The sequence below is a fragment of the Poecile atricapillus genome, chromosome 28, assembly GCF_030490865.1.
Source record: "Poecile atricapillus isolate bPoeAtr1 chromosome 28, bPoeAtr1.hap1, whole genome shotgun sequence".
Lineage (NCBI taxonomy): Eukaryota > Metazoa > Chordata > Aves > Passeriformes > Paridae > Poecile > Poecile atricapillus.
The window spans coordinates 3,610,059-3,635,219 of NC_081276.1; the positions used below are offsets into that span (position 1 = coordinate 3,610,059).

The following is a 25,161-nucleotide window of genomic DNA, read 5'->3' on the forward strand; positions in this document are numbered from 1 at the left end:
TTATTCTGATCTCCACCAGGATCACAGGGAGACAGAACCCTGTAGTTAAACCTCTGAATGAAACCTAGAAATTAATATGCTACAAGTTAATAATGTGTTTGCTGCAGTTAACGTCTCTTAACCTCCTAAAATCCTGTTAGAAGTTCCATGTCTATAGTATTTAAATTGGAAATATAACCCAAAGGGATAATGTTGAAAATGAAGTTACATATTCCAACACAACAGAATGGTGGTGAGAGATTGTAAACCTGGATGTAAAGTCTTCATGCCTAACTGTGGTATTAAAGAAAAAGAACAAAAAAAAAAAAAAAAAGCTGCTGTGCATGAGTAAAATGTTTTGAGGCCAGCTTAGCCTTTTCTTGCTGTCTGTCCAGAGTTGTAGTGACATCAAATGCAGTGCTTTTCTTAGCACGAGTCAGTCATTAAATACAGATCTCCAGGCCAAAATTGAGATGCTGTGTGTGTTGTAGGGTTGAAAGGGGCTAATTTTGTCACAAATAGAAGCAAGTAAAAATGTAGTCACCCTGTCCTGGTGTAATTTCTGCTTCTAACTGCTGGGTACTGGAGTAGTGATCTTTGCCAATGACAGACACACTAAAAACCATTTTATCTCTACCAGTTAAAGTAGCCCCACTGCCAGCATAGGAGAATGGCCTGTAATTTTAAGTTACAAAATTATCTTTTTAGCATTGTGTTAGATTCAGACTTGGCAAGCTTGTCCATCAGTCTGCACTGCTACAGAGAACTCGGGGCCAAACCTGACAGAGAGAGCAGGGGGAGTGGCTTTGGCACATTGCAGGAACATCTGTCTCTGTTGTGCATAAAGTTTAGTGCCTTTGCAAACTTGCTTATGGTTTTGCACATTAATGTAGCCTGTATTCTCTTACTCTGCATACCAAATGCTGGTAATATAAAGTTCTAATACCACATTTCCCCAGTTTATTTTTAATAGCTCTTACATAATGGTCTCTGCAGTGGAAATTGACTTAATGGTGTTTTTCTGTAATTTTTATGAAAGGTATAAACCACAAATATATTGGTCTCTATTCTCTTGTGAGCATTAGTGGGCTTCATGCTTGTTATGCCCATGTGTAGATCTTAGAATAAAATGGAAAAAAACTTTCTGTACCAGAGGCAAAACACTGTGTACTGAATTTGGGTTTTGTAACATGTAAGGAATGTGTACTGAGAGAGAGAAGTTCTTTAGATCCAGAATAGCCATTTCATAAACTGCTTTCATTGTTGAAACTAAGAAACTGAGAGGCTGTAACACCAGAATCAGTGGGCTGTGCTGTTGAGCAGCTGTGAGACAGATGGAGAGCAGAGACAAAGGTTCATCACAGCTCTGCGTGTTAGAAGTAGCACAAATGGCCATTTGCTATTTCAGTTTTACAGACAAAGATTTTTTCTCTCTGCTGTGCTTGAGAGAAGCAGAGCAGCTTCTGGGTTTTAAATCTGAGATTGCCAGGGTTTGCCAGTAACTGAACTAGAAGTCTCAAGGAAGAGAGAAGTATTCATAGTTTAAACAGCTGAAGAGAAAATTCAGGTAGGATCAGCTCTTTGTGGTTTTGCAGCTTTCTTGGGTGTGTAAAGGTGTCAGCACAGTGGCCCCAGCATGAAGCAGTGACACTTGTGAAGTGCTGCTCACCTCAAATACTAAGTCATGAAATGTTTCCTTCAGCATCTGTGGATCAGAAGCAGCTGCTTCCCCCCAGGCTTGTTGGACGAGAGGAGGCTGTCCTGAGAGGCAGGCGCTCAGCAAGTCCATCCCTCCCAAGCAGCCAGACCACTGCATTCCAGCCAGGTACGCCTTGGCCAACCTGCCTGTCCATGGAAGTGCCTCAGACTCTCTCTGCAGTCTTGTGAATATGTCTTCTTCCATTTTCTTCCCTCTAGAACTGTATGGCCCTACAGATGCTCAGCCCGAAGCACTTTCATCTGCCTCAGCGACCCTCTTCAAGCCCAATAACGTTCAGGTCCAGCCTCTGGTGCCCTCTCAGCCCAGCCTGTTGAATGTGCAAGATGATACCAGCAAAGAAGATGTCATTTTCTTCTAATTGTTTCCATTTGAAGATGCATCACCTGACACACTGTTTCAAGAACTCAGGCCCCAGTGTGCACCATGGTGGAGACCAGACATGGATGTCTTCTGATCCCTGCCCAGTTACTACAAGCAAGGACCAGACCAGGATTATTGTCCTGCTTTGTTCGTTTCTCTGCCATCGGCTCAGAACAAGGGCACAGTAGTAACAATTTGCTTTTTAATTCTCCAGTGTATTGACACATGGCATGGCTATATCAATTCAGAGCATGTTAAAATTCTGACATTTATTGTAATGTGCTCTTTTTGGAGAATGTAACTGTTCATGGGCACCATCTTATAAATTGTTATTGGTGATGTTGAACCACCCAGATTTTTATGTAAAAAGGTTTAGTAGTAGGCCCCAAAATGGCTGCGAATTTTTAAATCTGTTTTCCCAGGTCCAGGTCAGTAATGGGTTGTGTGTTGGTAACCAGGTGACAGCAAGCCAGTCCCCTCCCAGCCAGGTGTGCCAGGCACTGTGAACCCAGTGGCACAGTCCCCGTGGCCAGGTACAGTGGAAGAGAAGGTAAGGTGAGCTTCTGACAGCGTCTTCAAGGGGCAGGAGCTCCGCCTGTTTGTGGAAGAGAAGGGTTGGACATGTAAGAATTCACAATGAGGATGAAGAGTTGGACTGAATGCACATTTCATTGGCCACCAGCGTCACTGGGATCCTGTCTCCCTGTTGGGGACAGCAGTACAGGTTCTCAGGCAAACTCATGAGTTGGTTCAGAAGGAACTTAAGAGACTTGGATTTTGTTCTTTGCTGAAAACATGTCTAAGAAGTGTTTGAATGCAGTAATTTATTGTCTTGTTTAATCCTGTTTTCTGCATCCTTTATTTGTCTGTTAATTTGTTGGGACTTTACTCCCAGTACCAGAAGATATCAAAGCTGCTGTTACTGCAGAGGCTTCTCTGCAGCATTGTGTTAAGAATGAAGGGAATAAGAACTGTTTGGTTTTAGAATTAAAAATAATTATGATAAAAAAATACTCTTAGCTAAACCTGTGTTTAGCTTTCAGCTAAACCAGCTTTGATACCTCTTGTGAAATGGGTCAGTTCTTGATCATGGAATGGTGGAGACATTAAGTGTTCTGCTGAAAAGGCATTATTTCCCTTTGTAGTAATTTGCACAGTCATTTTTTGTTGTGTTTTTTGACTCTGTGTCTCGGATTCTTTTCCCACCCTCACCCAAGGATGTGTGTTCTGGTGTGTGTTGAATGTGACTGGTCAGATAATGATGCACAGGAGAGATTGTTTTGGGGTATTGTTACAGAATTAAAGGAATCAGGATCTCGTAGCTTAAAATCTTGGATAAATACTCTTCAGGACATGATTGATAATGTTTTTTTTTAATATCTTTAACTGATTTAAAGTGACTTTTGCAGCAGTGGGTGGAAGGCCTGGTCAATTCTCCATCCAGTCTCATGGTAATGGATCCAGTGGTGTTTGCCAGTCTCCTCAAATCACTGAGCTGTCCCTGTGATTAGGCCCTGTGTGGTGTTAGTGATGTCTTTAAGGCCATAACTTCTCTTTGCTTGAGAGTTTTAAAATTATTTCAGTAGTAACAGTGCAAGAAACTTTATCAATTTTCAGCAGGAAACAACAGCAGTTAATATTTTCAAGTAGTGGTAATTTGGGTTATTGCCTTCAGATAAGAAATGAAAAACCCAAATTTAGTGGTAGGAGAAAGGTAAGCTACAAAATATTGAATAGGTCTTAGGGACAAGCACATCTGCTGGAACAATTCTTGGATTTAAGGGTCTTTTTCTTTTGTGGTGCTGGTACAAACCTGAGGCAGTGGCACTGAGTTCAGTGAGAGGAAACTCCAAACTGGCTCCTTACCAGATTGGGGATGTTCCCTCAGCCCCCAACAAATGAAATTGGACACACTTGGCTTTAATAGCAAAGGACTGCGTGGTAAATCAGCATTGCAGAACCTGGAGTGATTGTCAGCAGGAAACAGTGGGACTGTTCCACTGATGATTTGGGTTGTTGGGATACCATATCTTTGGTGATCAGAACAGAGTTCCACTCCATATTCCATTTTTGCATTCCAAAAAGTTATTTTGGAATGGAGGGGAATTCTTAAAACCAGTGTAACTCCTGATCCATGCAGCAGTGTGGGATCCAGCAGCTCTGTAGGACTGGCACTGACTTTTCCACTGGGTGATGTGCAGACTCCAGTCATCTCTGGTCCCCTGGAATTTCCCCTGGAAGCACACAGGGAAGCAGCAGGAATGCACAAGATGTTCTCTCCTTCATGATGTGGTTTGGGCCACTCCTAGTGAAAACTCGATGCCCCCATTGCCTTAAATTACCAGGTTTTTAGGAGTTGTAGCCCAAAGCTAAGTTGCATCAGTGGAGTAAATCACCTCAGCCAAAAAGGGAAGTCAGTTTTGGTGCTTGGAAGTAATTTTTGGAAACATTTATTTAGATTTATTTTGTGCCTGTCCTAAAGTATGGGAGGGAGTGTTGGAAGGGCTGGAGCAGCTCATTGGCTGCTTTCTTCTTCTGTGCAATGGGCAAATTTGAATATAGAACAGTGACATGTAGAAAATGAAGTCTGCAGTGAGGTCCCATTTATTTTAATGCTTTAACTTAAATGTAACTTTTTTAATACTTCTTGTCAGCAGTGCTTGAAATAAGTTTTGGCTGTTAACAAATGGACACAGGCCCATGACAGACCAGGCTGTTGGGTCAAACTCCAGAAGCTTCTTGGAATATGGGTCTTCAGTCTGTAACTGAGAAATGAGCTTAGAGGTCATTCTGTGTCCTCAGTGCATGTGTCTGGCTGCAGCTGTCTTTATGAGACCTGTTTGCACCCTGAGCAGAGACGGTGTCTTCTGTCACTTGGGTCAGCCTGGAGAAGGTTTTGGAACTTGTGGGTGCTGTGATACCTCATTGCTACCAGAGTCTGGGCAGGGGATCTGTAGAAGGCTGAGGGAAGCAAGTGAATTATTTTCTTCTAATGAATATGACTTTCTTTAAATTAATCATGGGTCTCTTCACTTGTGCAAAACTGAATCTGTGAAATTGTTAACAAATTGCTCCAGTTGAGTGAACTGATTTTGGACTCTTCACTCAAATCTTGTTCCTAGAAAAATAACTCTTCTAGGTAAATTAGATTGCAAAGTACTGCTGTGTCCTGGGCTAAGTAACCTGCTATTGATTCTGAGTCACATCCTTCCTATTGGACTTTTTGATCACTTCAGATAAAACTTTCCTTTTAAGTGATTTGTGAGGATTAGACAGTTCAAAATTCTGTGCCTCCCAGGTGCCTTTTGGCTTCTTTCTGAGCTGGGGTGTGGAGGAAATGCCAGCATGAGCTTTGAACTGCCGCCATGTTTGCTTGGTGTCACAGCCTTAAAATTATCAGCATGTTTGTCCTTCAGTATTGTGATGTTGCAATGTAGAGGCTGTTTCTGTGGTTCTGATTTCAATTTGAACTCTGCTGTTAAGGAGGCTTCCTCTTTCTCTTCCCATCTGGAACGTGGACGTTCCGTGTTCCAGGCTGAGGATGCCTCCGTGGCCACTAGTGCTGAGCACAGCTGCAGTGTGTGTGTTGTGGATGCTTCTCTAGATTTTAACTGTGCTGTCTGTGGATTGTAGCTGTGGCATGTCCCACGAATCGAGATCGCTGATCATCCCCCAGCGTGAGGCAGAATTGGTGTTCCTAGAGACGCTTGCTCATCCAGGTACTCGCCTTCCTGCACAGCTAGGAGTCATTCGAAATAATTTGCAGGCAGTTTTGTCTTTCTGAGTAGTGGTCAGATGATTCTGCATACATGGAGCTTGGTGTTTGTCATTTGCATTTACAATGAGAGTCGAAACTTAAACTAGGAAAGGGTTAAAAATACTTACTTCATTTTACTTCTAACTCTGCGGAATGGGAGCTGAGGCTCCCCGGTGCTGCTCAGTGGAGTCCCTGTGTGTTGTGCCCCCCATGCAAGGGAGTTTGGAGATTTTGTTGTCTTCCCCAGCAGTTCTCACATTTACCAGGAAACAGATCTGCATGCCAGGTTACACAAGTGCTGTAGGCAAAGCAAAGCCTTTCCCCTGCTCTCTCTTCGAGACCAGACCCAACATCTTCGTAACCACTGGCGACTTCATCGTCCACCATCAGCACGTTCCTCTTCAAACAGCATGTGTGTGAGCTCTGGTTCATAACATTTGTGCCATGTTTATAAATCAGTTTTTTATATTTTTGTACTGAAAGAAATTGGAGCACTTTAGAAAAGTTGATTTCAAATTCCATTTCTGTCTGTAGCCGGAAGGAGATCTCTCATGGATGTAGATCCTGTTGGTGTAACTGCGTGCATCTCACTCAGAGCTGTGAACTCTCTTGACGCTCTTTAGTCTTAGGTCTGGTTTCTAGGCCCACCTTGCACTGTAAAGATTTAATAAATAATCATGGTCCATAGTTAAATTGACCATTTTGTTGGGGAAGAGTTTGGTTTTGTTTTTTCGTTAGGGTGTAAACATTGTAAATATTTCCTTTACTGTTGATACTGCAGTAGCAACATCTTTGTAGTCTTTATTTTATTTGTAAAGTTGATGGTTAAATGTTAATATTCTGTTGAATTGTGCACTCTTGATTAATTGTAAACATGATCTTAGCACACCAAATGATGATTTTTACAATGATTGCAATGTTTCTCCACTGAAGGATTTCAGAGCTGCAATAGGACTGAAACCAACTTCTAGCAATAAAAAAAAGAACATTTAAAAACTGTCTGCCTTTATATCTATGTAATTATTTATTGCTTTCTGTTTGAATGAAGATCAAAGCAGCTGCCACTTCTCACGTGCTTCTCATTTTCTACCCTGGACAGAAATAATGTGCAATAGGAACAAAACTGTGATGCTTTTCCAAAGGAGAGGACGGAGCAGAGGAGGTGTTCAGTGCAGAACACAAATAGCTGCAGCCCTTGGCAGTGAGGTGAACACCTGAGGGAAAGATCAGCTGCTCCCAAACATCTGAACTCTGCTGCTGAGAGAGAGAACTCGCTGAAGTTGCTTACATTAGCGTGGAGGTGCTTTGCATGGTGCCAGCCTGAGACATGCCTGGCTCTGTCCCAGGCAGTATCGGTTCCCACTTGGAACAAGGATAACAAAAATAGAAACTTTCTCCCTGCTGCTCGTGCCAGTTTGGCAGCCCTCGCTGCCAGCACCATCCCATAGCCTCTGGCTGGGGCTGCTCTTCCCAGCACTGCAGCAGGCTGAGTTTCCTGCTGAAATCCCCACTGCTGGCACAGCTGGCAAGCAAATCCAAGAGCTGGAACCTCCAGTCATTTCTAGAGAGAACAGATGCAAAACCAGGGAGACAGTGGGAGAGCTGGGTGCTGGAGAGATTGGTGCTCTCAAGGAAGAGGGAGAGGTTTATCAGCAGAATCCTGCGCTGCAGCCAGGGCTGAGGAGAACCCTGAGCCAGGGGTGATGGCAGTGCCAGTGCTGTGGTCTGACTGTCACTGCCTTTGGGGTTTATCAAAGCAGCTTTGGGGGACCCTGGGCCTTTGTGTGCAGGAGTCAGTAAAACAAGGCAGCATTTGTCAGCCTCTGAAGTTGTGTCACATCTGTGTTGTGACACAAACTGGAACTCGGCTGGAAAAACAAAATTTTTTCTACTTTTCCACATAAATAATCAAAGACCAGTGTTTAAAATTTGGTCTTATGGGAACTAACAGGCTGTCATGTGAGAGAATGACGTCTCAAAGAAAGTGTGTGTAGAAGCTTTTGCTTGTGTTCTTTTTAGGAAAATATTTCTTCCATGTGTGGAGCTCCTGGGAGCTGAGCCACAGTGCCTGCTGGAGATCAGTCACTGCCTCTGTGCTTCCAGACCTCGTGTCTGTGTCACCACAGCAAGGCCAGTCACTCCATGTCCATTTCTAAATACTTCTTGGCAGCAAGAAGTGGAATCAAAGTGGTTTTGTGGGGGACAGCAGGGAGGGAGAGTCTGGGAGAGAAGCTAAGAGGAGCTGCACTGCACTCTTGTGCAGCTGTTTTCATGTCAGACCTGCAGGAATTGTTTCCAGGAAGACAAGAACAGCCTGGATCAGGAAAATCCAGGGTTAACATGGCCAAGAGGGATCCCTGCAGCACAGATTCCCACTGGGAACTGCCCAGCTGCAGCAGCCCAGACCTCAGCAGAGGCAAATTTAAATCCTGGGCAGAATTTGCATCTGTTAGAAGTTGGGTGCTGCTGCAGCCATCGCTGTTCAAAGGTGTGTAGGTGTTGCTGTGTTCAGTTTTTGCCACAACAGCAGGGCAGACATTCCTTGGGGATTGCAAACACCTTTCCTGGCAGTGGCACTGATAACGCTGTCACTCTGTGAGACACGGAGGGTGTGACTTCAGGACACGGCTGGCGCTGCCTTCAGAGCTGGTAATTTGCTCACACCGATATTCCAGCAGCTCCGCCCTGCCTTGTCTCTCTCTCCAATCTGCAGCTAATTAACCCGAAACCCAAACCACATTCTTTCTGTGCATGAATCATGCCGAGGCCATCGGCAATGACCAGCTTTATGCTAAACCTCCCTCTTTCATGTGGGTGAGACAAGGCTGATGGTTCCCATACGTGCATCTGAGATTCATCTGTGAGCCAGATGCTCGAGGACAAACATGCACAAAGGATATTGGCTGCACAGTGTGCTCCAGCAGTGGGAATGTGCTGCTCGCTGCCTTTCCCTTTCCTCAGCCCTGTGACTCAAATCCGGTTTTATTTCTCATCCCAGCGATGGGGCCAGCCCAAGGCTCAGCAGAGCAGGGATGTGGGGCCTGTCCTACATTGTCTGCTGCTCCTGTGCCCGTGGGATCTGGCAGAGGATAAAAGCCAAACCCTGCTGGAGCTGGCAGTGCTGGAGCACACGACACAGAGTCCTCAGCTCTGGGACTGTCACAGGCACTGGAGGCTCAGACAGGGCAGCATCGCTTTGTTCTGGGGCTCCTTGACTTTACACAAGGGCCTGGAGGGACAGGACAGGGAATGGCTCCCAGTGCCAGAGGGCAGGGCTGGATGGGATATTGGGAAGGAATTGTTGGCTGGGAGGGTGGGCAGGCCCTGGCACAGGGTGCCCAGAACAGCTGTGGCTGCCCCTGGATCCCTGGCAGTGCCCAAGGCCAGGCTGGACGGGGCTTGGAGCAGCCTGGGATGGTGGAAGGTGTCCCTGCCATGGCAGGGGTGGGGCTGGATGGGATTTAAGGTCCCTTCCAACCCAACCATTCCATGATTCCTCATTCACAGGACCATGAAAACTCCTTGCTGACAGCACAGTGTGGATGTGCCTGTCCTGTGTCAGAGCAGCAGCTGATGTCATTTCTCAGTGTGGAGCAGTGTCTTGCTAGACCTGAAGCCATCCCAGATGACTACACATGAAATGCAGATCTCTCAGGGGATTTCAGGTGTGCAATGTCCCTTTTCCCTTCTGGAACATTGGAAGTCATAAACAAAACCACACTGTGTGTAATTAAAACTTTGTTTTTCCTGGGCTGCCATGAATTACCATTGTAACAGTTCCTTGCTAGATGTGAGGTGGGTGTGCTGCAGAACATTTTCATGATCCATATCCCATCTTTACCAGGAAGGGGAGTTTCTCAGCCCCTGCTGTGCTTGGAAGGGAGAAAGGCCACAATGCTGCCTTGGTGCTCTGGCAGCAGGAGCTGCTGAGCAGGAGGCACCTACAAAACTAAGAAACAATTCCTTTAAAATCAACCCTGTCTGTCTTGTGGGCAGGAGGGGGGTGGATCAGTCTGATTGCAGATTTCTCTGGCTGTGGTGCCTTCGAAGCTTTGTGTGAGAAGAGGAACATCCCATGGGACAGTGATATCACACTTTGTTTTACCTTTGAGCCCAGTGATGCCCATGTGAGTTGCCTCTTCCAGATGTGACTTTGGGCTGGGGTCTAACTCCTGCAGCTGGAGATGCAGACACAAAGTGGGGGTTTGGGCTAGGAGAGGTCTGGGTTTGAGCTCTGCTGAGATTCTAAATGAATTCTATTAATTCACAAGGATTTCTACCCCAGCAACCAAATTCACCTCTAAATCAAATTCACCTACAGCTCAGTTGGCCTGAACCTTCTGGCCCTGGCACTGAAGGAGCGAGTGGATCCAGCATGGAAATGTCAAACTGGGAAAACAGGTCTGTTGGGACGGCTCGGGCACACAGCAGTGGAGCTCCCTCATTTTCCCCAGGAGCTGGGAGCTGGTTCCTGCCAGGGGAGGTGGAGCTGGAGGGGCAGCACGGGGCTCTCTGCCAGGTGAAGGAGGATGAACCGATGCAGTTCAGCCCGGGCTGGCTTTGCTGCCTGCAGCAGAGGCTCTGCAGAGCAGCCCAGCCCAGGTGTGCTTGGATTGAAAGGAGGGAGCGATGCCCAGCCCCTGCAAAGGCTGCAGCAGCAGCAGCAGAGCTGGGGATTGTTCCCCCAGCTGAGAACAGCCCAGCCTGGCTCAGATAACGCCCAGGCAGATGGATCCGTGCTGCTGGAAGCTGCTCCATCCCCGGAGCGGGAGGCGGATGTGGCACAGAGCCAGCGTTTATTGCTTGGCAGCATAAACAAAACAGCTGCTGCTGCTCAAACGCCATGAATGAAACCTCTGCTCCTCTGACTGAGCACAGTCGGACTCTGTCCAGCCCTCAGGAGTAGCTGGAGCTGTAACAAAGGTGAGGCAGCTCCTGGCTGGGTAACAGGGCTGGAGACACTTCCAGATGGCTGCTGGTCCCAGCAGAGTCCTGTGCTGTGACTTTCCCTGCTTGCAAGGCACAGCCAGGCTGGCAGCTGCTGGATGGTTGGATCTCATGATCTAAACAGCCTTTTCTCATCAGAATGACTCTCCCTGCTGCTGCCTGTGTGCACCAGGAGGGCTGTGGGCTCCTCTCCCTGCAGCCTGACCAGCTCCCGTTGGGCTCAGCCAGCGATGGAGAGGAGGCACAACAAGGGTTTGTGAAAAAAGGCCCAGCCTGGGGGCTGAAAATGGCAAAAGCATCAGAAAAGGGGGTGGAAATGAAGCTGGTGCATCTGCTCCAGCCCCCAGCAGCAGGGCAGCTCCCTTCCTTTCTATCCTGCCGGCTCTTGCCTGTGCAAGCAGCTCAGAAGAGTTGTGACACTGATTTATTTAATTCTGAAATAATGGATCACACCCAAACCATGCTTCTGTGGTGAGACATTTGTACCTTTGGTGCCTGTTTCCTCTGACCATGCTGGTTCCTGTCTCACCTCCTCCCCTTAACAGAGCTTTTCTTTCCCAGGCACTGCCTCCCCTCACCTGGAGCAGGGCCTGGAGCACAAAGCCCTTTGGGACAGAAGGGGCAGCACTTTCTCCCATTCTTTTGGAAAGTAGGGAAACCCCACTCTGTGAAGAGTGACCGGAAAAGGGTAGAGAATACCTTAATCTTTGAAGTTTTGGAGAGTTTTGTGTCTCCTTCAAAGCCAGAAGGCAGTGTGAGATCTGAGCTTTCCTCAGTGCCAAGTTACAAAGGTACAGGAAGATCTGAGCCCTTGATTTGGACTGCAGCAGGGACTGCTCCTCACTGCTCTACTAAATATGGTCTCACTGTGGGCTGGGAAAACCTGCACCTGAAACACACTGAACAGGCAAGGGACACGGTGGATTTTATTCAGATTTATTGAAACAGCTCCAGGCTGAGTAATAAACAAACAAAACTGCTGTATAAAAAAGAAATAAATGTACAGAACCAGCCCGTGGGCAAAGTACTTCACATGCTCTGACATTCCAGGCTACTGCTTGGGTGCTCTGAGTCCCAGCAGTGCAGTCCTGCAGCTGGTCAGGAGTGTCCTTTCTCCTTTCTAGTACCACTGAAACCAAAATAATCCCTCTGGTTCCTGCTCCGAGATCACACAAGTTAGGAGAAAACTTGGAGACCTTTTTCTATCTCAGGGGACAGCACAAGCTGTCATCCCAAGGAGGTCCCCCCGTGCCTGTCCCCTCCCTGGCCTGACCAAGGGGATGGATTTGCAGAAGCAATTCAAAGCCAAAGCCGAGCTGCCTTGAGCCCTGCTGGTGCTGATGGGCTCCACGCTGGCACCCAGCTCACAGACTCCAGCTGGAGGAGGTGCTCCTGCTGCCTGCATCTTCCATCTGCATCCTCAGCCAAGGGAGGCACTTGGCAAAATCAGGTGTGAAGCCTGTGGTGCAGAGCAGAGCATTGTGAGACCAGGGCACAGCAACCCCAAGCCCACTCCTCAGGCCTCAAACCCCAGAGAAATCCCAGCAATGCTGCTGATTTCCCTCCACAGCCAGGAATTTTCTAAAGGTATTACTGGATATTTTATTACAGTAAATAATTTTATTTAGACAGTACGACTCTTGCAAGGAGAAAAGGAAAACCCTGCAGGGGCTCTGATTCACTGGCATTGTTTCTGCCAAAAGCCTTTAGAAAAGGTTTAATTCCAGTTGCAAATGTTGAAAGTCAATCTCTGTGTAGCAGAAAAGCAATGGCATGAAAGGGACACCAGGGAATAATTAGAAGCAGAGAAACCCTGTGTTTATACATAGACAAGGCTTGTCTTATAAATGCAATTACCCACCATTCTGGGACTAAATCCCAGCTATAATCTTGTTCTGGCACCAGCTCACAGCCCTGGCGTCCCACAAGACATTTGGGTGCCACTGGCAGATTAAGCGTGGCACCAGGAGGAGGAGGCTGTGCTAAAAGCAGCAGCCGGAGCCGGTGGCACCACGGGGTCTGTCCCCAGCCTGCCTGCAAAAACATCGACTCCTCCAGCCTCCTGACCCAGCCACGACACCCAATCCTCACACACAGCATTCCCCAAAATCCTTGCACAGGCCAAGATGCCAGGTTCAGAGTCTTGTTATTTATACTGATTTTCTCCCTGCAGTGTTTCAGCACCTAGAGAGATCTCTCTCCTGCAGGGGTTTTAGATCCCACACTACCAGCCTGAAGTTTTGGAGCTGATGTTCACACGAGGCTGGAACAACTCCAGTTCAGAGCCACGTGCATCTGCCCCTCAAGTTTTAACCTGCTACAGAGGAGCTCTGGCTGACCCACAGCTATTTTACCTTCCAGGTCCCTCGCCACGCTCAGGCAGACAGGTACTTCCAGGTGCTGACGAAGGCGGTGGGGATGAGGGCGTAAGGCACCGTGGTGACGCTGCTCCAGGTGTCGGACGAGGGGTCGTAGCAGTCCAGGGTTTTGCAGCGCTGAGCCCCGCAGTAGCCCCCCACCACGTAGAGCCTGTTTCCCGAGGTGACAGCGCGGCAGCTGATGCACTTGGCGGTGACATCCCCAAACTTGGACCACTGGAAGGTGTCGCTGTGGAAGCGGTAAGCGGAGCTGGCCGAGAACTCCGTGTCCCCGCCGATGACGATGACGTGGCTGCCCACCACGGCGGCGGCCGTGTAGCGCCAGGGCTGGGGGCAGCTGGCGGGCACCGTCCAGCGGTTCTGGCAGGGGTCGAAGCACTGCACCTTGGGCAGCTTGTTCTGGTTGGCGCTGGTGCCCCCGAAAACAAACAGCTTCATCTTGGCTCCCACCACGGCGGCGTTGCTCACGCCTTCCCGGAGAGGAGCCACCAGCGACCACTTGTCCAGCTGAGGGTCGTAGTGCTCCACCTGCTTGAGGGACACGGAGGGAGAGGCCGGGAACGCCCCGCTCATGGCCGTGTGACCCCCCACCACGTACAGGCAGTGGTCCAGCTCGGCGGAGCCGTGGCCAAACCGCGCCACCAGCATGGGAGCGGCTTTGGCCCACTCGTCGTGGAGGGTGTCGTACACCCAGACGTCCCTGGAAGCGCCGTTCTCGGAGCCCTTGCCGCCGGTGATGTAGACCTTGCAGCCGATGGCGCAGGCGCTGCACTCCTTGCGGGGGCTGGGGATGTCGGCACGAGGGATGATCTCGCTGCTTTTATGGTCCAGCATGTAAATCTTGTCGCACATGAAGGTCTGGCCCCCGAGCAGCAGCAGGGCCTGGCTGACCTTGCGGGGCCGGGCGCAGCACCCCGTCACCAGCCCGTCGTTCTGCAGGATCTTCATTTTGCACCGCACGGCGTCGGCCACGATCTCCTCCCCCAGCTTGTGGCTGGTCACCAGCTTCTCACAGGCCACCTGCTTCCGCAGGTAGGACTCGGGCAGCAGGGCCAGGCGGACGGAGCGCAGCAGCTCGGGCAGAACTTCGTGGCGTCGGGGCAAATCGTAGCGGATCCAGCCTATAACGGCTTCGTAGACCAGCGTCTCATCCTCTACCTCCAGCTCCTCGCTCTCCACCAGCTCCAGCAGCTTGTCTTTGGGCAGTCGGAGGAAATCTTCAGTCTTGCACAGCGAGGTGAAGTTGGCCAAGGCCATCCTCCAGGACAGCTCCAGCAGCCGCTCGCAGCAGTGGGCATCGGACAGCAGCAGCATGTTCAGGCAATTCCCAGGGTAGAGATTCTTCTCCAGAAAATCAGCCGAAGCATCCCGGATATCCTGGAACTGCAGCATGTCCCCGGCCTCCAGCAGGGACTCCGCGTTCTCCTCGTTGATCAGCACCCGGGCTGAGTAAGCGTAGTCCAGCAGCAGCTCCAGCACCTCGGGGTGCAGCGAGTCGTGGAAGTTCACCTCGGCATCTCTGCTCTCCTTCAGGCCCCCGCTGAACATGGCGTTGAAGTAGCGGCTGCAGGCGGCCAGGACGGCGCGGTGGCAGGGGAAGCTCTGGTTCCCAGCCCGCAGCACCACGTCGGTGAAGAGGTTCTGCTGGCGGAGCAGGTTCAGTTGGGTGAGGAGACTGTCGGCGTGGCCCGGTTTGTGGAAGAGGTGGATGTTCATGGAGCCGGAGCTCGAGCGGGATTTCCGGTTCTCGTGGCTGCTGACGGACATAGCGCTGGGGCCGTGCTGCGGGGCAGAACCGGCGAGTCAGCACGGGCAGCGCGGTGCCGGGCCCGGCACGGCCGGGATGCGGCGGACGGCGGAGAGGAGCCGGTGGCGGGAGCGCGGTCCCGCAGCCGCGGGGCACCGACCCGAACGGGGCACCGGGAGCTCCCGGACCAAACACCCCGGCAGCGCACGGCTCCGCCGGGTCTCACCTAGTACCGGGGAGGGGGCGATGTGCGCTCCCGGTGATGCCCGGGCCCCGCCCGCCCCGCGGTCCCGCACCCGGCGCAGGGGTCCCCACCCGGCTGCGCTGTCCCGCGCCTGACTCGGTTATTCTGCACCCGGCCCCGCGTCCCACACCTGGCCCAGCTGTCCCGCACGGTTCCCCTATCTCATACCCGGTCCCGCGCCCGGTTCCGCACCCGGTCCTGTACCCGGTTCCGCACAGCCCCTTCTATGCCGTACCCGCTCCCGTAGCCGATTCCGCACGGTTCCCCCTATCCCGCACCCGGTTCTGCACCCGTTCCCACAGCCGGTGCCGTACCCGGTCCCGCCCGGTCCCTGCTATCCCGTACCCGGTTCCGTTGCCGGTCCCTGCTATCCCGTACCCGGTTCCGTTGCCGGTCCCTGCTATCCCGTACCCGGTTCCGTTGCCGGTCCCTGCTATCCCGTACCCGGTTCCGCTGCCGGTCCCGGTCCCGCTCCGCTCCAGCTCTGCCGCCGCCCCGCCGCCGCCGCGTGGCCGCCCCGTGCCGGCCCCGCCCCCGCCCGCCCCGCAGCCAATCAGCGCCCGCGGCGCCCGGCGCTCGTTCTTTGTGAATGGGAGGCGGGGCCGGCCGTGCGCATGCGCCGCCCGCTGGCCCCGCCCTGCCCGCGGGCAGCGTGGCCGTGTCCCCTCCCCACGTGTGCGGTGACCCCCGGTGACCCCCGGTGTCTCCCGGTGACCCCCGGTGTCCCCCGGCCCGAACATCGCGGCCAGCCGCGCCATGGGGCCGGGACGGCGGACCTGAGGCTCCCGAGCGCGGCGGAGCTTTGCGGAGCGAGTCACCCGGCCATAAAGGGCCATAAACGGGGCAGCCGCGCTGGGATCAGCAGCGCCTGCCCGCGGCCTTTGGATCCCGCTCTGCTGACACAGGCAGGTCGCGGCCGAACAAACCAGCCCTGCTCAGCAAATGTTCTCCCGCATGGAGCCCACCTGAGAGATGTGGAGCCCGGCCCATCAGCTGCACCGCCAGCACCAGGGCAGGGTGCTTGCCTCGCCAAGGGAAGGAACCATCACCCCGTGTCAGGAGCAAGAGACGAGTTGGGCTGATGGTCACATCAGAAAAGAGAAGAAAACGCCAAGTTCTGAGAGGATTTAGTCTGCCTGCACAAGGTCTTGTGCTAAAAATGAGCAAGTGCTGCCCTGGAGAGGCAGCAGCAGCCACCCCAGGTGTTTAAACACTGTGTGTCAGCAGGGATCAAAACCTCCTCAAGAAAAAAATACAAATTCCAGCAATTCTGAATTACCCAATCTGGAATTATCTCTGCATGTTCCAGCTTTACCTGCTGCAAATTAAGGTCAATTGTTGAGGAACTGATGAAGCAAATACACCTAGAACATCCTTTCTCTCCATTAAAATTAATGCATAATACATTAAAATTAATGTTAAGAGGTTTATTAATTTGGCATCAGGGGTTACGTGGCATTTCTTGTTTTGTTTTTCTTTTGTTTTTTGCAGTTACACCTTGTTCTGTGCTGAGCACTACAGCGAGTCTTGGAGGAATGATTCAATGGGGTTAAGAATACAAAATAAATCTGATTTATTATTAAAAACCACTAAACTGCAGCAGGAGCCAGCACAAGTGGGTGACAGGATCAGGCAACAGCCAGAGCTGTCCCCAAGCAGAAGGACTTGGGTGCTCTCCCTGTTCAGGCACAGGACTGAGAAAAGGAGAGAAATAACAAGAGTCTCCTCCAGGTAAGCCTTGAGTTGTACCAAAACCTGTCAGTCTGGCAGCAAATCCCCAGCACAGCCAGGAAGGCATCCTCAGGGACACTGGGGGTGAAGGTCCAGATAAACACCAAGGACAGGACAAAGGATAGAGTATCCAGGCCTTACTCTGCTCTTTGAACACAGGCAAGACCAGTGTTTCCCCGTGTCCAGGCCAGAAACAACAACACGAGCCAAGGTCAAACCTCCTGAAGTGCAGCATGTGCCGAGCTGGGGGCAGGGACACACTCTGAGCTGAACTGTTTGCAAAGGATGCATTTCCCTGCAGTCAGGCAGGGGCTGGGAATTATTTCAGCAAGAGGAAGGCTGGTGCCACAAGTGGAGCTGCAGCTCACACAGCACTAATGCTTTGGAGCTTTCCAGAACCGAATATAAAAAACTTCTCCCTGGTATCAGGAGGAATGATCACTCAAGGCCACCTTTGAAGCATTTGTGTCGTTTATTATTGGCAACGCCCAGAACTGTAACTGCAAACCCCATTGGTTTGATTGCTCCTTTGAAAGGTGATTAATAAATTTCCTGCTATTTTTATTTTTTTAAATTAAAAAAAAAGTCCACTGTCAGCTGCCGCAGCCTGGTGGAAGAGCTCCACCCGGTGGCATTCCACAAAGGCACAGCTGGAGCCTCAGCTCTGCGGGAAGTCTCGACTTCCAACATTTCTCCTTAAACGGGCAAGGCAGGCTAGGAAGGTTCACGCTGCTTCCAGTGGCAATTTCCTGCCCCCCTCGCCTCTACAGAAACACAATTGTCACAAACAACACCCCTGCTCTGTCTGAGCTCTGAGCCCAAAGCCCAAAATACCCGGAGAACTCCCAGGACAGGGATCCCATCCCTGGCTCAGAGGCAGCACCAAGCACCGAGCCCAGAGTGTGAACGCTCAGGATTCATCCCTGACCAGTTCTCTGTGACAGAACCGTGGCCATTGTGCTCTTTTAAGTAGCAGAAAACCTGGGAGGTTGCATTTATCTTTTGGGACAGATGGAAGCAGCTCTCTTCCCCTCAGATTTACCCATTGTAGGAGATTCTTGATTTTCAGAATTATTTCTCTGATGAAGAGTGATAAAAATTGTCAGCTGCAAACAATCCCTTCTGCAACAGGCATCTGGATTCCAGTCCCAATTATGGGATATCTTAAAATACACCCTGCCTCACTAAAGGCACTTTTACCATGTGAAAACTGGGCTTGTGAAGCTCAGTTATGGCTTAAGCAGATTCAGAATTTGCTCCTCTTGATGCCTGGTAGATTCCAATCAGGGAGGAGATGGTCCCCAGGAGTCCTACCAGCCATGGAGGGAACCTTCCTGCCCAGAGGAATCCTGGAGGCAGCCAGTGGATTGCATTGGAGAGATCTGCTGTGTTCATGAGGATGCTTAAAACTTCAGCCTTCACCTGTGCTCTCAGCTTCTGCTGGCTCTGAGGTGAAGAAGTGCTGCTGGAAGAAAAGGTGATATCAGTGACAGTCCAGAATGTCCTAATAACTGTGATGGCTACAAATGAGAACTGACAGATGTGGGTGAGTTACAGGAAAGACGGAGAGGGACTTTGGAAAAGGGCATGGGGGGACAGGAAAAGGGAGAAATGGCTCCCACTGCCAGAGGGGCAGGGCTGGATGGGATATTGGGAAGGAATTGTTGGCTGGGAGGGTGGGCAGGCCCTGGCACAGGGTGCCCAGAGCAGCTGTGGCTGCCCCTGGATCCCTGGCAGTGCCCAAGGCCAGGCTGGACAGGGCTTGGAGCAGCCTGGGACAGTGAAAGGTGTCCCTGCGATAGCAGGGGATGGGATGGGCTTTAAGATCCCTTCCAGCCCAAACCCTTCTGGCATTCCATGATCAGCCACAGAGGGAAATCATACCACTTCTGCTGGCTCAGTTTTCTTCTTAACTGGAACAAGATTCTCAAGGATCTAGAAAGAACAGAGTTATTTCTCCTACAGCACCCAACAGGAGGGTTTATTTTCCTCTTGCACCAAGTGCTTCAGTGAGGAAGAGCACCTCGCCCAGCTCTGCTGCAGCCCCCGGGGCCGTACCGCAGGATGCCCAGGAGCAGGGCACAGCCCCACAGCGCCGTGCTCCGCGTCCACCACTTCTGGGAGCCGGCGCGGACGATGCCGACATCCGCGGCCCACGCCAGGTGCTCGCAGGGGTAGTAGAGCTGGTTGGCCACGTTGCAGAGCACCGAGAGCCCCCGCAGCAGCGCGTCCTCGCCCTGCGGGGAGCGGCACATGGGGCACGGCCGCGGCGGGGCCGGGGGCGCTGCCGGGGACCCCCGGGGCCGCGCTCACCTCGGGGCCCAGCCCGTAGCTGCAGCTGTAGCGGAGCATGGCCAGGTCGTCGAAGAGGCGCAGGGCGGTGCGGCAGGAGCTGAGCTGGGCAGAGGCGGCCAGGAGCCCCCCGGGCAGCCCCGCGGGCCCGGGCAGCGCTGCCCCCAGCAGCTGGCAGCCGTAACACAGCGCCCGGACCTGCGGGGACCCGCTCAGGGGAGGTGATGCTGCAAGCAGGGCTGGGCATCTCCTCTCTTTAATCTTCTCTTTTTCTCCCTCTTTTCTCCTCTTCTCCTTTATTTAATTCGCCTCTCTCTCTTCAGCTTCTCTTCCCTTTACCCAAACCCCATCGCGCTGCGCTCCGGGACTCCCACACCCATTTCTACCCCAAACGTGTCATTTACCGGCAAAACTTGGAGTGTTTGTGGACCCTCTGTCTTTCGTCCTTCCTTTCCACCAACGAGCACTTAGGAATCTCTCAGCTGCTTCCCTCCCCTTAAGGATGGGTCGCTACAGTAGAGTCGGGTCCCGCCGTTCACCGCCCGGTACCGGAGGGCTCGGACCCCTCTCTCACCGCCCGGTACCGGAGGGCTCAGACCCCTCCCTCACCGCTCGGTACCGGAGGGCTCGGACCCCTCCCTCGCCGCCCGGTACCGGAGGGCTCGGACCCCTCTCTCACCGCCCGGTACCGGAGGGCTCGGACCCCTCGCTCCCCGCCCGGTACCGGAGGGCTCGGACCCTTCGCTCGCCGCCCGGTACCGGAGGGCTCGGACCCCTCGCTCCCCGCCCGGTACCGGAGGGCTCGGACCCCTCGCTCCCCGCCCGGTACCGGAGGGCTCAGACCCCTCGCTCGCCGCTCGGTACCGGAGGGCTCAGACCCCCTTCCACACTCACCGCCCGGTACCGGAGGGCTCGGACCCCTCGCTCGCCGCCCGGTTCCGGAGGGCTCAGATCCCTCGCTCCCCGCCCGGTACCGGAGGGCTCGGACCCCTCCCTCACCGCCCGGTACCGGAGGGCTCGGACCCCTCGCTCCCCGCCCGGTACCGGAGGGCTCGGACCCCTCGCTCCCCGCCCGGTACCGGAGGGCTCAGACCCCTCACTCACCGCCCGGTCGCGGCCCCGGTGCGTCTCCAGCGCGGCCACGAGCTCCCGGAGGGCGCCCGCCGCCATGGCAACACTTCCGGGTGCGGGGTCACGTGTGGCCGCGGGGCACGCCGGGAAGGAGGCGGAGCTGTCGCCATGGCAACGCGGCCTGGCTGCCCCGCGGCCTAGCCGGGCCCTGCCTGGGGATGGAGGGTGCCTGTTATGAATAAAAACTCTCGCAAGAAATCCAGCCCAGTTAAAATACTGTAGGTGTTCGGCTGTGTACGGTTAACTGCACCCCTTGTTTACCCCGACAGTTGTTAGTAATGCTAATTACTTACCGGTTATTGAAGTGTTTTAAGAGTTCTCTTATAAGATGTACCTCTACCCCCTTTCCCTTACTTCCCTGTTATTATGTAACAACCCTGCTCCCTACACTCGTACCTCCCTTCCCCCATCAGGAACCATTGCTGTTGCTCCCAGGGGGCTGTGGGCCATGAGGGATATGCAAACTAAGGCTCACCAAAACAATGAGCCAACAAGGAAATAAAAGGCCAAAGAAACATATCCTAGCAAGTTATGAAGGAAGACTGTCTTCCTGCAGCACCTGAGCCTGTTTAAAAGCTGTCACCATGACCACAGAGGACTGGGAAAGTGGACAACAAGCCTGAAAAAGCAGGCGTCATGGCTGCTCTTGTGAGGATGGAAACTCCAGTTTTGCAGTGTGTGCTGCAAGGCTGAATTGTGCCCCCTCCTTGGAGCTGCCAGTGTGGGAACAATGGGAGTGGCGCCTTGGGCCCCCACGCCAAGGCTGAATTCTAATAAAAGTGTAAAATGGGAGTCTGTCTCCATTTATTTCAGTGCCCGCCCAGGGATGGTGCCAGAGCGGAGCTGGCTCCTGCTGTCCGTGCCCCTCACGGCTTCTGCACCCCTCCAGTGAACCCTCCACCATCCCTCTCCTCACCCCGGTTCCCCCTGTGAAAAACAAGGTTCACATAATTTTTATAAAATTTAAAAGTTTAATAAAAAACAATTAGGAGAAAAAAACCTAAAGTATACAGATAGGGCCGGGTGTCTCTGCATTCAGCTAAGAGAGCACACCTTACTAACAAAGGATTGTCCCTTAAAAACAGAATCTTACTACATATCCATAAATTCTCATCCATATTCATACATTCTTCTTAGGATCTTTGGTGTTCTTCTGTTTAGTTTTCTCTTGCCCCCTTCCAACAGATCAATCTTCTTGGTGCCATTGAGATTTACATTCTCTGATACCAGAAATGCAATAAATTCCACCCCCAGAGCTCTGGTCACTGCTGTCTTCATCTGGATAAGAGAGTTTACAAAAGGAAAAAGAAAGTGTCTCCAGCTGTCTTTTTCAGTCTTTGGGTTATACAGACAAAAGCAGTTTTTGTTTTAATGCTATGTCATAGCTTAACATATATGTATTATACCACTATTTCTAAGTTTCATCAATAACAGAAATAAAGAAAACTATATTAATACAACGAAAATTTCCATTCTTATACACATAATATTCATTTTAATATTTGCAAAAAGCCAACAATATATGTATCTATAACACCCTGTTCTGGGGGCCTCTAGGCCGGCCCCAGGTTGATACAAAGAAATCTGGGAAACCCAACTTTGAGGAAACCCTTGTGGATGTCAGTCCCCGCTGTGCCCCCATGGTCCTGTGCTCACATGCACGAGATCTCCACATCCCCATCGTCACCCGGGAGCCAGGGACATCTTCCCCTGTCCCACCTATAGCGACCTCCCAGCCCCCGGCTGAGTGATGGGAGGGGAATATTCTGTGTGGAGACAGAAATTGGGCTCTCTCCATCCTCGTACGCCTTCCCTCAGCACGTGGATCCCACTCGCTTCCTCCCGGGCTCCAGCGGGTCCAGTGGCTGGGCAGAGTCACACTCACACTGCTGTCAGTTAAAGCTGGAACAACTACTTGGATATTTTGCTTTCGCCTTTTATAGCCGAGTATGACAGAATCCCAGAATATCCTGAGTGGGAAGGGACCCACAGGGATCAAATCCAGCCCCTGGCCCTGCCCAGACCCCCCAAGAACCCCACCCTGAGCATCCCTGAGAGCGCTGTCCAAACGCTCCTGGAGCTCTGGCAGCCTTGGGGCCGGGCCCATTCCCTGGGGAGCCTGGGCAGTGCCAGCACCCTCGGGGGGAAGAACCTTCTGAGTAAATCAAGCTTTTGAGTAAATGATCCTTTGAGTAAATCAATCTGATTTCATGAAACAGGTTCATAGCACTAAGCAGAGCTACTCCCAGCCAAGCTTTTGCTGCGCAGTCCTCTCCAGTCAGGGAGCTGAACTTGAGATCCTTGTGGGTCTCTTCCCACTTGGGATATTCAGTGATTTTGATTGTTCTACACTTGCTGTATCCTCAGATGCTGCAGTTATCCCACCTGATGTACCACATCCTTGTTCCACACTCTTGTGACTCACCTCGCTGCAATCTGGTGTCAATCCCTCTGCCAGTTCATTACGTAAAATGAATAAAATGAATGATTTCTGGGACATGAACCAGTGTCATGATCTTTCTCCATCGCTATGTTTGTTTTTAAAAGTTGTTTTACATTTATTTTTGGGAGGAAGGAAAGGATTTTGATCAAAAGCTGTGCTTATGCAACCTCAGGAAGGGATGTGGTTAGAGCTGGTCATGGAAGGCATTAAGAAAATCCTCCTCTGACGTTGCCTCCTGTTTCTCCAGCAGTTAAGAGAGAGGTCCCTTCATGCCATGGATCTGTGTTTAAGCCATTTGATTAACTAAATGTGGAACAAATCACAGTTGAATTGGTCTTTTCCTTGGCCCTAAACTTCTGGAGCAGCTCCATAACTACCATATGGAGTGATATTCCCGTAACTGCCATGTGAATTTCTTCATTTGCCTCCTCACCCTGAGAGCTGTTTTATGTTTGGGCGAAGGTTTTGAGCAAACTGCTGACGGCAGAGCCGGCCTTTTCCTGTCTTCAGGGGAAATGCCCACAGGTATCTGCGACTGCAGAGCTTTCCTGGTGCTGCCTCCTAATTTACTGCCTCAAATTTAGTTTTTATTTTGATTCCATCTGTCAGCAGATGAAAGTTCTGTCAGAACCACGCCAGCCATGCTGGTGCCACACAGGCAGCAGAGGGACTCCCCAAAGACGTGCTACAGCAGATCCAGCCTAAATAGGCTTGGATTAATCACAGGGGAAGTGGGTTTATACCCAAAAAACCTCCAGCTTCCCCTTAACTCACCTTGGAATGTGCCCCTGAGCTACTTGATATGGACCAGTGAGCACCAAACCCTCTCTGCTCCAGCCTCAGGTGGGAGCAGAGCTGTAGAAGAGAAATATTTTGAAGGGAGAGGAAGGAAAGGCAACCAAATCCCTAAGCCAGGGAATGTTGGAGGGAGGTAGAAGGTGACTGAAGTCCCCCACAGAGGGTCAGAGGATGAAAATTGTCGTGGCTAGAGCTGTCCAGCCAGAGTAAAGGTCTCTGCAGCACCAGCAGAGGAAGCTGAGCATCTTCCAGGTACCAGAGACAGAGGAAGCTGCAGCTGCCTGTGTGGGGTCACTGGGCTCAGATCTTGGGGCTGCCAGGCTCAGTGGTGCCACTTGCCCCTTTCTCAGCCCCATCCCAGTGAGCTGAAAGCTGTTTTGTCTCCTCAGATGAAATGTTTATCCCAGGGGCTGCCCAGGAGGGCACAGAACCTCTGCAGGGCTGAGCAGAGAGGCGAGCTCACACCCAAACCCAGGAGCCCACTGAAATCCAAAAGGCAAACTCCCAAGTGAGCTGTGTCCCCATGAGGACCCTGGAAGGACCCTGTCCCCAGAGGAAGGTGATGTTCTCCCTTCTCCAGCGACTGCTGACGCACTCTGAGCTGCCTACACGGCGTGGGATCTCAGAACCCTCCTTGTGCTCTGCTCTTGGCCCGTCTGTGTGTTGTCACAGGGAACATCTATTTCTCAGATTGAATGAGGACACAAGGAGGTGTTGTGACAGCAAGAATAAACACTAGGAGATTAGCCCAAAGGCGTGGGTGGCACATCCCTCAGGATTGCAGGACCCACGGAGCGCCTCTGGGCAGGCACTGGGGTGGAATGAAGAAGGTGGGGTAGGGGGAAGCAGAGAGGAAGGGCAGGAGATCAAACAGAGCGAGAGGCACCATCAGGGCTGTGTGGGGGATGGAATATTCCCTAATTATCTGTTTGGATTTTGGTGTCAAGGCCTGCAATCAAAGGTCAGTGAACAGTGGGACAGCGAGGCAGCTCTGCCCAGGTTGTGATGAGTGGGCTGTTTTCCTAGAGGTGAGCTCTGTGTTTTTGTTGAGTTGGTCACTCACATGGGCTTCCTGACTGCTGAGCTTGCACTAACTCTGTTTGGGATCTAGGTGTGTCCCAGAGGGGTCAGTGAGAGCTGTTCATCCCCCTCCTTTGGGGGCTGAGCGAGCAGGGTGGCACAGCTGCCACTCCACAAACTCTTCTCAGCCTTTTCATGCCCCTGGGTTTGATTCCTCGGGACCCTTTGGGGCTAGTGAAGTTTCACAGCTGCTTCAGTCTGTGTGTGAGCAGTGCCTGGGCCCACGAGCCTCGTACTTTCCTTTATGGATTTGATTCTATTTTCAGGAATGGGACAGTCTCTGCTCCACACGTGCTTCAAAGAAGCCGTGCACTCACCTCTTCCAAGTGCACACAGGCACTCACATCAGTCCCTCATGCCAGCACGTTGTTAAACACCTCCAGTCAAACACCTCAGTTGCATCATTTGATGCATAAACAGGGACTTGCATCTGCTCCAGGTCTGCCCCATTACTTTGATGTGACCCTGAGGTGGCACTGCCACCTGTGCTGCTGCAGGAACAGCCACGGGGAGAAGGGAATCACCCTTGGAGGCTGGGAGAGCTGCTGCCGGGA

The 25,161-nt window shown here is 51.8% G+C and overlaps 3 protein-coding genes across 14 annotated transcripts in view; 1 reads left to right on the top strand and 2 right to left on the bottom strand.

The window, feature by feature from the left end:
- Positions 1-6,813, top strand: part of ARHGEF18 (Rho/Rac guanine nucleotide exchange factor 18) — a 48,497-nt gene extending 41,684 nt beyond the window's left edge. For all 4 annotated transcript variants that reach the window (XM_058858479.1, XM_058858476.1, XM_058858477.1 and 1 more), the window contains 2 exons: positions 1,682-1,804; positions 1,897-6,813. In XM_058858479.1, the coding sequence (XP_058714462.1) occupies positions 1,682-1,804; positions 1,897-2,057 (284 nt within the window). In that variant the 3' untranslated portion in view covers positions 2,058-6,813. The remainder of the gene's footprint in view (positions 1-1,681; positions 1,805-1,896) is intronic.
- A 4,865-nt stretch (positions 6,814-11,678) lies between these two features.
- LOC131589251 (ectoderm-neural cortex protein 1-like) lies at positions 11,679-16,111 on the bottom strand. Of its 6 annotated transcripts, none has more exons than XM_058858484.1 (3): positions 16,098-16,111; positions 13,118-14,923; positions 11,679-12,222 (listed from the first exon to the last, which is right to left on the bottom strand). In XM_058858484.1, the coding sequence occupies exon 2, from the start codon at positions 14,906-14,908 to the stop codon at positions 13,139-13,141; it is 1,770 nt and encodes a 589-aa protein (XP_058714467.1). In that variant the 5' UTR covers positions 14,909-14,923; positions 16,098-16,111; the 3' UTR covers positions 11,679-12,222; positions 13,118-13,138. The 6 variants fall into 6 exon arrangements, with proteins under 6 accessions (XP_058714467.1, XP_058714465.1, XP_058714463.1 ...); XM_058858482.1 differs by lacking the exon at positions 16,098-16,111 and adding an exon at positions 15,577-15,664; XM_058858480.1 differs by lacking the exon at positions 16,098-16,111 and adding an exon at positions 15,544-15,576.
- Positions 15,756-20,395, bottom strand: PEX11G (peroxisomal biogenesis factor 11 gamma). Of its 4 annotated transcripts, none has more exons than XM_058858490.1 (5): positions 20,260-20,395; positions 19,177-19,353; positions 18,922-19,100; positions 18,748-18,798; positions 15,756-18,328 (listed from the first exon to the last, which is right to left on the bottom strand). In XM_058858490.1, the coding sequence occupies exons 1-5, from the start codon at positions 20,323-20,325 to the stop codon at positions 18,100-18,102; spliced, it is 702 nt and encodes a 233-aa protein (XP_058714473.1). In that variant the 5' UTR covers positions 20,326-20,395; the 3' UTR covers positions 15,756-18,099. The 4 variants fall into 4 exon arrangements, with proteins under 4 accessions (XP_058714473.1, XP_058714474.1, XP_058714476.1 ...); XM_058858491.1 differs by having other exon boundaries at positions 15,757-18,325; XM_058858493.1 differs by having other exon boundaries at positions 18,152-18,325; positions 18,707-18,798.
- Between the last annotated feature and the right edge of the window lie 4,766 nt (positions 20,396-25,161).

What these genes read in the sequence shown, in the direction of transcription:
- LOC131589251 (XM_058858484.1), bottom strand. Translation starts at nt 14,908, where the DNA reads ATGTCCGTCAGCAGCCACGAGAACCGGAAATCCCGCTCGAGCTCCGGC.
- PEX11G (XM_058858490.1), bottom strand. Translation starts at nt 20,325, where the DNA reads ATGGCGGCGGGCGCCCTCCGGGAGCTCGTGGCCGCGCTGGAGACGCAC. An exon ending in ACCGGGGCCGCGACCGGGCG is followed by an intron (nt 19,354 to 20,259) that starts GTGAGTGAGGGG and finishes GGGTCCCCGCAG; the next exon opens with GTCCGGGCGCTGTGTTACGG. An exon ending in AAACTGAGCCAGCAGAAGTG is followed by an intron (nt 18,329 to 18,747) that starts GTATGATTTCCC and finishes CTTTTCTTCCAG; the next exon opens with CAGCACTTCTTCACCTCAGA.